The following is a 12,791-nucleotide window of genomic DNA, read 5'->3' as shown; positions in this document are numbered from 1 at the left end:
TCTTGGCTTCCACCTAGAAGTGAGAATACGTGGTGTTTTTACCTTTCTGTTCCTGGCTTATTCCACTTAACACAGTGTCCTTTAGTTCCATCCAAGTTGCCAAGAATGACAGGATTTCATTCTTTTTGAAGATGGATTTCATTCTTTATGGCTAAAGAATTCCATTGTGTTCACTTCTTTTTAAGTCCATGGCTGGCACTTCATTTATGATTTAGTATCTCCTCTGATGCCCTCCAAACCTAGCTATCAAGCTACTCAGTAAGAAATTCTCCACATGCTTTTTAGTATTTTTCAACAGAAACGATACTTTCCACTGCTCAAAAAATCTTAACTATTCAGATCAGTAAAAGATTAAACCATCTCCAAATGTGTATGTGTACTGATATGAAGATGATTAAAGATCAAGAAAGGGCCGGGCGCAGTGGCTCACACCTGTAATCCCAGCACTTTGGGAGGATGAGGCGGGCAGATCACAAGGTCAGGAGTTCAAGACCAGCCTGGCCAACATAGTGAAACCCCGTCTCTACTAAAAATACAAAAATTAGCCTATAGTCCCAGCTTCTCAGGAGACTGAGGCAGGAGAATCACTTGAACCTGGGAGGCAGAGGTTGCAGTGAGCTGAGATCAGGCCACTGCTCTCCAGCCTGGGCGACAGAGCAATACTCCGTCTCAAAAAAACAAAAACAAAAACAAGAAAGGAATGGGGCAGAAAGGGACAGGGAAAAGGAGGAAAAGCTAGCCCCTCTTCCTCCAGCAAGTTAAGCATTATTATCTGCCCCTTATTACCTGACATAGCATCTTTACTTTTCTAATCCACATTTCACACTTCCCTCAAAACTCAATCCTAACACTCTCTCACAAACACACACACGCACACACACACTCAACAATCTAGGAAATGAACTTTCTCAACCTGATAAAGGCTATTCATGAAAAATTTATAGCTCACTACTTTCTGCACACTGCCTGCCTATGGGCTAGCCCTTCTCCACAAGGAGCAGTTTAAAAAACAAACAAACAAAAAAAACCACACAGCTAACATCATACTTAAGATGGAATGTTTTCCCCCTAAGATTGGGAGCAAGACAAGGATTTGCTGCAAGTCAAGTGACTTCTCTTGATGTTTCTTTTCAATTATGTTCTGCAGGTTCTATTCAGGGCAATGAAGCAAGAAAATAAACTAAAATGCATCCATATTGGAAAAGCAGAATTGAAACATCATTTGTTTGAAGGTGACATGATATTCGTATGTAGAAAATCATATGGAATCCACTTAAAAACTATTAAAACTGGCCGGGTGCACTGGCTCACACCTGTAATCCCAGCACTTTGAGAGGCCAAGGCTGGTGGATCACGAGGTCAGCAGTTCAAGACCAGCCTGGCCAAGACAGTGAAACCCCATCTCTACTAAAAATACAAAAATTAGCCAGGCATGGTGGTGGGCGCCTGTAATCCCAGCTGCTCGGGAGGCTGAGGCAAGAGAATCACTTGAACCCGGGAGGCAGAGGTTTCAGCGAGCCAAGAACACGCCATTGCACTCCAGCCTGGGTGACAGAGTGAGACTCCGTCTCAAACAAACAAACAAACAAACAAAAACTAATGAAACTAAGAAATTCAGCAAGGTTGCAGGATATGAGATCAACAAACATAAATCAAGTGTATTTTTATACACTTGCCATGCAAAAAACCCCCAATTTTTTTTTAATTCCATTTACAATATCTGGAAGAATAAAATATTTGGGAAGAAATGCAGCGACAGAAGTATGAAACTTATATTCTGAAAACTATGAAACACTGTTGACAAAGAAGATCTAAATAAATAGAAAAACATCCCATGTTCATGGACAGGAAGCCCTAATATTGAGATGGCAGTGGTCCCAAAATTGATGCACAGATTTAACACAATCTCCATCAAAATTCCAGCTGACTTCTTTGCAGAAACTGACAAGCTGATCCTATAATTGATATGGAAATACAAGAGGTTCAAATAGCCAAAACAATCTTGAAAAAGAAAAAAAGAGTTTTTCTTTTTTTCTTCTCAAAAGGAAAAAGTTTGAGAGGTTTGAGGAATCAGAACTCTCAATTACAAAGCTGCAATAGTTGAGACCATATTAGTGTAAGGATAAACATATAAATCAATGAAATAGAATTAAAAGTCCAGAAATAAATTCTCACACAGTTAGTTAATTTTGGACAAGGGTGATGACACAATTCAATGGAGAAAGAATAATCTTTTCAATAAATGGTACTGGGGCAACTGAGTATCCACATGCAAAGAAATATTAGACCTCTATAACAGATCATGTACAGAAATTAATTCGAAATGGATCAAAGATCTAAATGTAAGAGTTAAGACTGTAAAACTCTCAGGACAAAACACAGAAGTAAATCTCTGTGGCCTTAGATTAGGCAATGATTTCTTAGATACGACACCAAAAGCTCAGCAAAATAATAACAATAATTTCACTTCATCAAGCTGAAAACGTTTGTGCCTCAAACGACACCATCAGGAAAATGAAAAGACAACTTACAAAATGGAGGAAAATACTTGCAAATCATATATAAGGGACACATCTAGAGTATATAAAAGACTCTTACAACTCAGTAATTAAAAAAAAAAAACTCATTATAAAAATGGGCAAAGATTTTGAGTCTTTTCACACACTTCTCTCCAAAGAGGATATACAAACGGCCAATAGCACATAAAAAGCATCATTAGGCATCAGGGAAATGCAAATCAAAACCAGGATCAAATCACACCCGCTAGGAGAGCTATGATGAAAAAAGGAGATAATAACAATTGTTGGCACAAAGTGGATAAATTAGAGCTCTCATACACTGCTGGTGGAAACGTAAAATACTGCAACTGCTTTGGAAAACTGTCTACAAGTTCCTCAAAAGTTTAAACACAAAGTGGTATATGTTTCAGCAATTCCACTCTCAGGTACATATCCAAAAGAATTCAAAACATACATACATACATAAGAACTTGTACATGAATGCTCACGGCGGCATGATTTATAATAGCCAAAAAGTGAATGTCCATCAGCTCATGAATAGATAAATGTGGTGTATTCTTACACTGACTTACTATTCACCCATTACAAGAATGAAGTACTTGCTATGACACGGATGAACCGTGAAAACATGGTAAGTGAAAGGTGCTTATCATAAAAGACCATATGTTAAGATTGCATTTGTACAAAGTGTCCAAAATTGGCCAAATCTATAGAGAAAGGAAGCAGTAATTGCCCAGAACTAGGGGCATAAGAGAATGAAGGGTGACTCTTGAAAGATACAAGATTTATATTTTAGGTAATGAAAATGTTCTAAAAGTAACTATAGTGATGGTTGCACAATTGTTAATATACTAAAAACTGTTGAGCTGTACACTTTAAATGCATTACTTCTAAGCTATCTAAATTATACCTCATAAAAGGTGCCCAAAAGAAATCAACCATTTAAGTAATTCCTGACCCAACTGACATTCCATTTTATGTCTCAGAATGTCTATAGTTTATATCGTATTGACTTGCACTAGTTCATTTGTTTTGAAGTAACTAAATTATATGCTTTATCTCCTTTACTCACAAACTATAAGCCTTGCAAGAGTCTCTTCTACATCTTTCATACTTCTCTTTAGAACTGGGTACAATAATGGGTACAGAGTGGGTCCTCAGATTAGGTTTTCAATTTTCAAGATGCAAGATATTAGAGAAGTATTTACCATGGAGAAGTCAACCAGACTACTCCAAAATCTTCCTTTTAGGAAATAAAGAGATTATATATAACTCCCCAGAGATCCCTAACCAAACTGTTAGAATAAAAGATAAGTAAAGGTGACCCAGAGCTGAGGTTTCACATTATAACAACCCTGGGCAATGATAGAATAAATTGTGATTCAATCAAAATTAAAGTTGTTCAGTGACAAAATACCATTTACTGTATTAGAGATCCAGTGTCAGTGCAGTTAGTAAAAGAAAGTTGTAGTATTTTCATCATGAAGCATGAGCACAAATTAATAATTAAGCCTCTGTTGTTTACTTGATGATTTTATTGTTCTTTCTGGGTTAAGGCTCATATGTATTAATTTTAATAACTTTAGAATTATAAAAACTGCAGCAACAAACAAGAGAATATGGTAAGGTCCACCTAAATGAGATTTCCCTCAAAGTAAAAGTAATAATCATCATCTATCCCAATAACAGAGGAAGAAAATTTTAAAAATGTGTTTCCTATGAAACTATACCCAGAAACTGAAATTCAGAGTTTTGTCCTACTGATCTGAACTGATTTCAAAATACAGAGAGAAATAACTCAAACTGCCAGAACTCATTAAAGCACAATGACAATCAAAAACTGGATAGTACAGGAGAGACCCACTAAAGGTTACAGGATCCAACTGTAATGCTCTCTGAAAAATGTATGTCTTTAAATAGCTACAGAAACTCACTTGTCATTCAAGCCCCTCAATGATGAGAGCTTCACCGTCCCACTCCTATGACTCTTCTTTCTCCTCTCCCCACCACTCTCCACTCACATACAATTTTACTCTTTTAAGATGGAAAGCAATTCTTAACTACCATAATTCACCTTTTGGATGTAATTTCATAAATATATGCTAACATCTACAATAACACCATGAAATGCCCCTTGTAGCAGAGATGGCCAAGCTTTCCACCAGCCAGGGACATTTCCCACTCCCCTTGCATTCAAATAAGACTCTGTGACAAATCTTGCCAATAAAATTTGGAGGAACGTTTGTCATTTAAGTCCGGAGTTTCTTAAGAAATGGTCTTCAGGTAATAAGGAGGACTTCAAGGCCCTAAGAAATGGTGGAGTCACAAGATATAAGTTGTATGAGTTCCTAAACTACAACATAGAGGAAAGCCACAAGAAATCTGCTAACCAGGAGCACCTGCACTGGAACTGTCATGAAAGCAAGTAGAACTGTCATGAAAGCAAGTAAACATCTGCACTGAACTGTCATGAAAGCAAGTAAACTTCTCTGAAATTTTGGAATGTATTTATTACTCTAATTAGCATTACCCAAAGTAATACACACAGAAATTCCTAAGTATTCCAATTCTCCCTAAAGACATTAATAACAGATATTTTGGAAAGATTGCTTAAAAACCCATTTAAGTAACATTAAATTTTAAAATCTAAACAAGTTTCCACTTTGATTTTGTTGTAACATAATTCCTTTAGTTTAAATAGCCTTAGTACTTCCACTTCATATCCAAATATCTTTATAGTTCAATATTATCTGTTTTCATGATTACTACAGAAACGTTCTCACCAATTCTCCCAAATTAAAAAAAATTATGAAGTCTTTGAAAATAATTAATAAAGTCCAATGAAAATTACTTTATCAAATACTAAATAAGAGCAAATTCATTTCTATTTCATTGTTTCTAAGGTATTAAAAAGTATCATTTAGAGTTTTAAGGTAAGAATTATTCCTTTAAATATAACCATATGGCAGAATATTCTGTTCAGTGTAAATACACACTCCATACACACTTCAAGAAAATCATATTTTGCATTCTAATAGTTGCCCCTAGTTATTTACAAAAATTCAAGCCCCTCAATGAGCGCTTCCCCCTCCCCATCCTGTGACTCTTAGCTTCACAGAAATTTTTATATTAAAAAAATGCATAAAAGTTATACTGAATGTATTGAAATTTTAGTTTGAATCTTAGAAAATAAGATTTTTTACAGCTTATTATTTATTGATACAAATAAATTACGTAAGTCCTACAGGGAAACCTGGCATTTGTAAATAGGGCCATGACAAATTTAAACCAAACTCCCACATTTTCTTTGTCCTGTCTTTACTCAAAACAAAAAGAAAACAATATATTAACTTTTCTGTTATCTTTACCTTAAATTCCATATCTCTCCATGATATTATTTTTTCCACACAGCACAGTTAAAATTTAAGAACACGTTTCCTACTCCAGACAAAATAATAAAAATGGAAAGTTATTGAAAGTTAAGTTGACCCAGGATTTTACCTTACATTCAGAGAAATATTCTAAGAGGTTTTGTTTACCAAAATCAGTCAACGTGAGCTAGCATTTTTCATAGTATTTAAACTTTAGGGATCTATATAAATTTTGGTTCCTTGATCCTTTTTAACGTTTAACTGTATTGAAACATGTATGTGCTATATAGTGGTTGCAAATTTTTTTCCAGGGCTACAAAACAAAAATCATAAAGAATAATGAAACTGAGAGATGGTCTATTTGAAAATATGAAAAAAATATTAAGTATAACTATTTTTATAAATGACTAGGCTATTTTAATGACCATTTTTATTATTAGAAAAATGACTTCTCATATACACTAAAGTCATTTATATATATATACCTTTTGTACATTGAAGGGTTCTGAAAGATTCCATTGTCTTTTTTATGTTATAGTTACTTAATATTGCTCTAAATAATTAATCATATTTGTGCTTACAAAGGCTCTTCAATGCCCATAGTCAGGGCTGCAGGAGGCAGAACTAAAATTTAACTAAGCATCTACTATATGCCAAACATATATTTTCTCATTCTATTCTCAAAACGACCTTACTATAAAGGTATTCGCTCTCTGTGACTGATAAAAACTCTGGTTTATAGATACTAGGTATGTTGCCTAAGGTCAAACAGCTAAGAAAAATCACACAGCTGGGATGCTAACTGAAGTCTGTAAAACAAGTCCTTTTCCCACTAACTGCGTGTGTTAAATTATTTTTCCAGTAGTGGTAATAGAGAACAGCTCTTCGCCCCTCCTTCTCTTCCCTCCACTTCCCCGTGAACAGCATACACTATTTCTTTGTGAGACCAGGTGCAAAGAGCAATCTCTGGCCATGACACAGAGTACGGCCTACAAGGATCGAATCTGTATTATGATTTTATCCATAGTAGGGTTCTAGCTAAATGATCTAACTACATACAAATGTAATGAGGTTGGAGTAGAAAAGCACATTAGCAAATAATTATCCAAATGCCATTTGTACTTGGCTCTGAAATGTACTGTACACCTACTGGCAGCAGGTTTATCTTTACAATTGAGTTTTGCTTAGACTAGTCTCAAAATAGCTTTCCAGCAGCACATGCTGAGTAGACGACAGAGGCTGCTTGATTTAGTTTTTGGAGACTGAGGAAAACGTGTTTGTTGAGCCTATCTTCATTGACAAGATAACTAGAGGCAATACGGTAAAATGTAACACTGTGCTTCCAATGTGTACAAACGGCTCAGCTAAACTCCCTGAACACAATCCACCTAAACAGTGTAAGCTCAATAGCCGGCCGAGTTAAGGAGGATGACAGCTCCAGTAACTTCCTCTTCCTCACCCAGCTCCTCAGCTCGGCGGCGCGTACACGCCTCTCCCCCTAGGAGGCAGGATAAAACAATTTCAAATGCACAAAATCCACCCAGTCCCACCAATACCACTGGCCAGGGAAGCCAGTTTCCCTTTCTTCCTCAACCCTTCCAAGAAAATGTTTGTCTAATTAAAAAAAAAAAAAAAAAAACTTACCAACGGCAAAGTATTTGCAACAAAAATCCAAAATATTTACTCAGTCCCTCCACACAGCCTTAGGGGAAGGATGAAAAGAAGGGAACACGACACCGCGGATTCCCAACTGTTCTGATTCACTTTCCCTCGAGTCCCACAGCCGGCCGGGCGAAGGCTTGCAGTTGGAACGCCAAAATAAGCCTTCGCCTCTCAGGAGACGCGGAGGCGGCCACGGCGACGGCAATCGGCGCGTCCCGCCTCCGACCCTCACCTGCCCAGGCCCGAAGCAGCGCCGTGGGCTCGCGCGGGCTCGGCGTCCCGGGAGGCGTCCAGGGAGGCGGGCGGGCGCCCAGGCGGTTAGGCCGCGCTGCAGGCCGGCGCGCTTCCTGCCGCGGCCGGGGAACGGCGGCGCGGCACCGACCCGCAGCTCTCCCAGCCCCGCTGCCGCGCGTGTGCCGCACTCACTCAGCCCTCCCCGGCCGGCCCCCGAGGAGCAGCTCTCACCTGCGAGGCTCGGGAGCCTCAGCCACAAAACAGGAGGGACACGCCACTCTGGGGTCCCGGCCCCGGGCCACCCCCGACACACACACACACACACACACCCCGGAACCTTCGCCCGCCTCTGAAGAGACGCGGGTCAGCCCCGCCGCCCCCTCCAGTCACCCGACACACACCCACTCGCCGTGGGTCCTCGGGCCGCCCCCCCACCCGCCAAAGTCCCAACTCGCACACCCACACGCACATTTGTCCCTCTCCCACCTCATTTCCCCGGGGACGCGCTCCTCTTCCCAACACTCTCGATCCTACTCGGAGGCACAAGAACACTCTACCTCATTCTCTTCCTCTGGCCCAGAAGAAGCAACAGCAGCCATTTCCCCGCGGCAGGGGAAATACACACACAAACACGCGCGCGCGCGCGCACCAGGCCCCCACAGATGCTTCCCCTCCAGAGCCGCGGCCGCAGACGCAAACACAAACACCCACGGCGGGCCTCGCTCCCGCCCGCCCCGAGGGGAAGCCGCGGCGGCAAACCGGGCCCAGACCTGGGACTCGCGGGCGGGCGCGCAGGGAACCCGGGCCCGGGGTCTCGGGGGGCCCGCGCCCCCTCCTCACCTGCATTCAGCGCGCCGGGGTCCGGGCGGCGGCGGCGGCGGCGGCGACGGGGCGGCTGGTGCTGGTGCTGCGGCGGCGGGGGAGGCGGCGGCGGCGGTGGCGGCGGGGCTGAGGGCAGCAAAGACATGCAGGCAGCCCGCCGGGGGGAGAGGCACCGGCCGGAGGGGATGCGGGGCGGGCGGGCCGGGCCGGGCCGCCTGACGAACGGCAGAGGCGGCGGCGCGGAGGGCGGCTGAAGGGAGCGAGAAGGAGACAGACCGGGGGGCGGGAAGGGGGACGAGGGCCGCGCCGCCGGGCTTCGAGGACAGTGACCCCAGGCGCGCAGGAGAGGCCCCGGGGCCGCGGCCGCCGGCGCGAAGGCCCCAGCCGAAGGAAGCTGCGCCCCCGCAGGGCCGGAGCCGCGGCTATTGCTCCGAGAGCCACGCAGAGCCTGGCCTTGGCCTTGGCCTCCTGGTGCTTGGGCTGCCGCCGCTGCGGGGGTTGCTGCTGCGCCGGGTGCTGCTGGGGCCGCGGTTGAACAGAGACGCCAGCTTTCGGTGCCTTCGCTTCCGCTCACACACGTTCACACCCCCGAGGGCCGGGGGAGAGACGTCCGGGCGATATCGGTATTGAGATTAATAACAAGGTGCAGAGAGTGCGAGAAGGAGGAGGGTTGATTGACGTGGAGGGGCTGGCGGGAGTCAGTCACTCCACAGCGCGGAGGGTTGGGGTGAGGGGAAGGAGGCGGGGCGGTGACGGGGCGGAGCTTCTACGCCGCGCTTTGGCCCCGCCCCCCGTGCGCCGCGTTTTGTCGCGGTGCGCGCGCGGAGGCCGGGGCTTCTTGTTGGTTTTCTCTTTTGCCCTGACTGTTTTCTCACTGTCTTTCCCTGGTTTGAGCGAGGAGCGGGGCTGAGAAGAGTGGCAGGGTTTCAAAAACCCACATCCACAGAGCCTTGGCGGAAGAGACGGAAAACCGCCTCACCCCGGGTTCTTGTGTGGGCGCTGTTTACTGCACCCTCCTCGCCCGAGGCGACCTGACGGCGAAGCGGAGCGTAGGTTTAGGTGGCGGAGACGCCAGGTGAGGTGAAGTGACCGAAGGAAATGTTTCCTGACCTCTTCGGTCGATTTTTTTTTAAAACGTGTAACATCTGTAAGTTGTGTCGTGAAGGGTAAATAAAAGAACCTGTGACGCTTAGCGATAACCTGGTCCTATTTTCTAATTCTCCCTTCTTGTTGTAGACTTTAGTTTGTTGTTTGGTAGTTTATCCATCCATCTACAGAATGAAAACATCCTAATGTAAACTAGAAATAGTAATGTTTACTTGGTGAACGTGGCTCTGATACTTTAAGTTTCTGGGGTTTGTTTTTGTTTTTGTGGGCCAGCTTCAGCTTTTAACCGCCAGCAGTCCGAAAAGCAAATTACACCGGCTGTAGAGGCAGAGTACTGCTGTTGCAGTTTTGCACAATTTTAATCTCTTTCTCAATGCATGCCCGGACTGGTGTATGTACCAGTGTTGGTCAAGGGTATATTAGCAATGTTCAGTATTTTCTCCCCCCATAGGAGTGTTTAGCACACTAAGCACGTTGCGTTAGTTGCAGTTCATCTTAGGCCTTATTACTGAATGTAAAATGCCTTCCTCTCTTGGGGGGAAAGGTGCGGTAAAAATGCAAATCATCATTTAGCTAAAACTGAACAGCTGTTACAAGAGTCCACAATTGCAGAACTATTGCACCACTTTCATCTTGGCACCAAGAAGGGTGAATGAGTGAGTAAAAAAGCCCCTCAGTTCACAAGACCACAGACTACTTTCTTTTCTACCTATGTTAATTTTCCATTTCCCTCCCTAGCAACACCAGCCCCACACCATCTTCTGTAAAACATGTCAAAACGTCCTTAAGCCTGGAAGAAGTCTCACTCTTTCTCAACTAAGAGTCTAGGCTGACATAAAATGAATACTTATCTTTGACTTTGTAAGCAGAAAAGCCAAGCAAGTCACTTCAGGAGTCCAAATAGTGGACCTGCCTCAGTGGCATCTTGCCACAGTATTTCTCCTTGGCACACAAACACTCTCTCCCAAGGAGAAATACTACCAAATATGGAAGGAAAGAGGAAAATAAATACCTGAAAAAATACAAATCAGATAATGTGATAACCTCACAGATTTAAGCATCTTTAACGATAAATTTTCTATGAGTAGTCAATGAATTTTCATTCATATACAATAAACAAGCACATGTGGAGGGCATATTGTGTTCCAGACGCTATGTTTAGCATTGGAGACACACAGCCAAGCATATATAGTCCCTTTTCCTAAGTAACTCACAATCATTGTAGGGGAAGCTGACACATAAACAGGAAATTCTCACGGAACAAACCAGAAATGAAAGTATGAGAGATGACACAAAATTAATAGTCACAACAATGTCTAGGAGGATGGGCTGACAGCACTGGCATTTACACGTGAGCCATATGACATCTGCCCACTCTCACAGGCTGCCTAGCGGTAGTGACAGTAGTGGGGAAAAATGACAGGGCCATTGTGAATGTTAAGCACTAATAAATGGTGGATTTTGGTGGTCCTGAAGGTCAACTTTATATATGGGATGTTCTTTGTTGGCCTCTAAATTTTAAGTAGTAAATGCACCACAATCCATAGCAGGGAGGGGTAATTGTAACTTTCAGAGTTAATGATGGACAGTGGATGTTGTCATAGGATCATTTATTTTAGTGCAGGTTAAGTTTAGTATTTACTCTCAAAGATGTCCTCTTTATACGATATCAAATTGATTGACTCACTAAAAACAAAAGGAAAGGAATACTTTTATATATTAACTATATTATCAAAAAATAGATTGCTGTTTTTCTCATTTGCAATTAGAATGACATTGGAGAAATAAGTTTTCAGATAGTTGGCACTATACAAACGCCAAGAAATTGTCTTCAGTGAGATTAAAAAATAAACAGGCCGGGCGCAGTGGCTCAGGCCTGTAATCCCGCACTTTGAGAGGCCAAGGCGGGTGGTGGATCACCTGAGGTTGGAAGTTTGAGACCAGCCTGACCAACATGGTGAAACCCCATCTCCACTAAAAATACAACATTAGCCGAGTGTGGTGGCCCACGCCTGTAATCCCAGCTACTCGGGAGGCTGAGGCCAGAGAATCACTTGAACCTGGGAGGCGGAGTTTGCAGTAAGCCCGAGATTGTGCCATTGCACTCCAGCCTGGGCAACAAGAGTGAAACTCTGTCTCAAAAAAAAAAAAAAAAAAAAAAAAAAAAAAAGTTCCTCATAAGATTCCACTTCAAAAGATATCCCAGAAACGACAACAAGTGAATAGCACTTTAGCCATTGTAAAGAAGCAGTTTTATAGTGGATCAAAGTTTGCTACTGAAAGTAACCTGCTTTTGATATCTCATTTCTGAGAATTTTTCATGTTTATCAGATATTGCAGTATTTAAGGTTAGAAATAATGCAATAAGAAAATAGCTGGGTGCGGTGTCTCACTCCTGTAATACCAATATTTTGGGAGGCCAAGGCAGGCTCATCACTTAAGGTGAGGAGTTCGAGACCAGCCTGAAAACTCATCTCTACTGAAAATACAGAAATTAGCCAGGTGTGGTGGCAGGCACCTGTAATCCCAGCTACTCAGGAGGCTGAGGTAGGAGAATTGCTTGAACCCTGGAGGAGGAGGTTGCAGTGAGCCAAGGTCGCACCACTGCACTCCAGCCTAGGTGACAGAGTGAGACTCCATCTCAAAAAAAAAAAAAAAAAAAATCTTTAAAGAAATGATTTATCCAACTGAAGCTTCTGGCTTAAGTGTGGCCTTTTTGACCAAATTGGTTTAATAGCAGCAGTATATAGGTACAATTTGTTCTGAAACAACAATTATGTTTATTTGTATTATTGGAGAATTGGTTTATTCCTACTCAATTAAAGAAAAAGGTACTTCGTGTTCTAGAGACCACCTGTGTCTTTTCCAAATTAGCAATTAATGTTTGAACTGAATAAATCTTCCTATCTCTCCATGTTTTTGTTGTTAACACAGGTAGTGGTGGGTCCTATAAGATCCCTTATAACTGTTCTTTTGTCTCTTTTCTGAAATTCTGTTGAGCAGCTTATTCAAAAGATGAAGATTTCAATTTTTTAAGAAAATTAGTACTATTTGGCCAGGTGTGGTGGCTCACGCC

At 42.5% G+C, this 12,791-nt stretch overlaps 1 protein-coding gene across 2 annotated transcripts in view; it reads right to left on the bottom strand.

Annotated features, from left to right (window-relative positions):
* Positions 1-8,433, bottom strand: part of CNOT6L (CCR4-NOT transcription complex subunit 6 like) — a 103,893-nt gene extending 95,460 nt beyond the window's left edge. Inside the window, exon 1 of one of the 2 annotated variants that reach the window (XM_025386293.1) lies at positions 8,273-8,433. In XM_025386293.1, coding sequence (XP_025242078.1) covers positions 8,273-8,277 — 5 coding nt within the window. In that variant the 5' untranslated portion in view covers positions 8,278-8,433. The remainder of the gene's footprint in view (positions 1-8,272) is intronic. The other variant, XM_025386294.1, reaches the window with a different exon arrangement.
* Between the last annotated feature and the right edge of the window lie 4,358 nt (positions 8,434-12,791).

Source organism: Theropithecus gelada, chromosome 5, assembly GCF_003255815.1.
Source record: "Theropithecus gelada isolate Dixy chromosome 5, Tgel_1.0, whole genome shotgun sequence".
In the NCBI taxonomy this organism is placed as follows: Eukaryota; Metazoa; Chordata; class Mammalia; order Primates; family Cercopithecidae; genus Theropithecus; species Theropithecus gelada.
The sequence above is the reverse complement of the archived record's forward strand: the minus strand, read 5'-3'. Positions and strand labels throughout refer to the sequence as shown.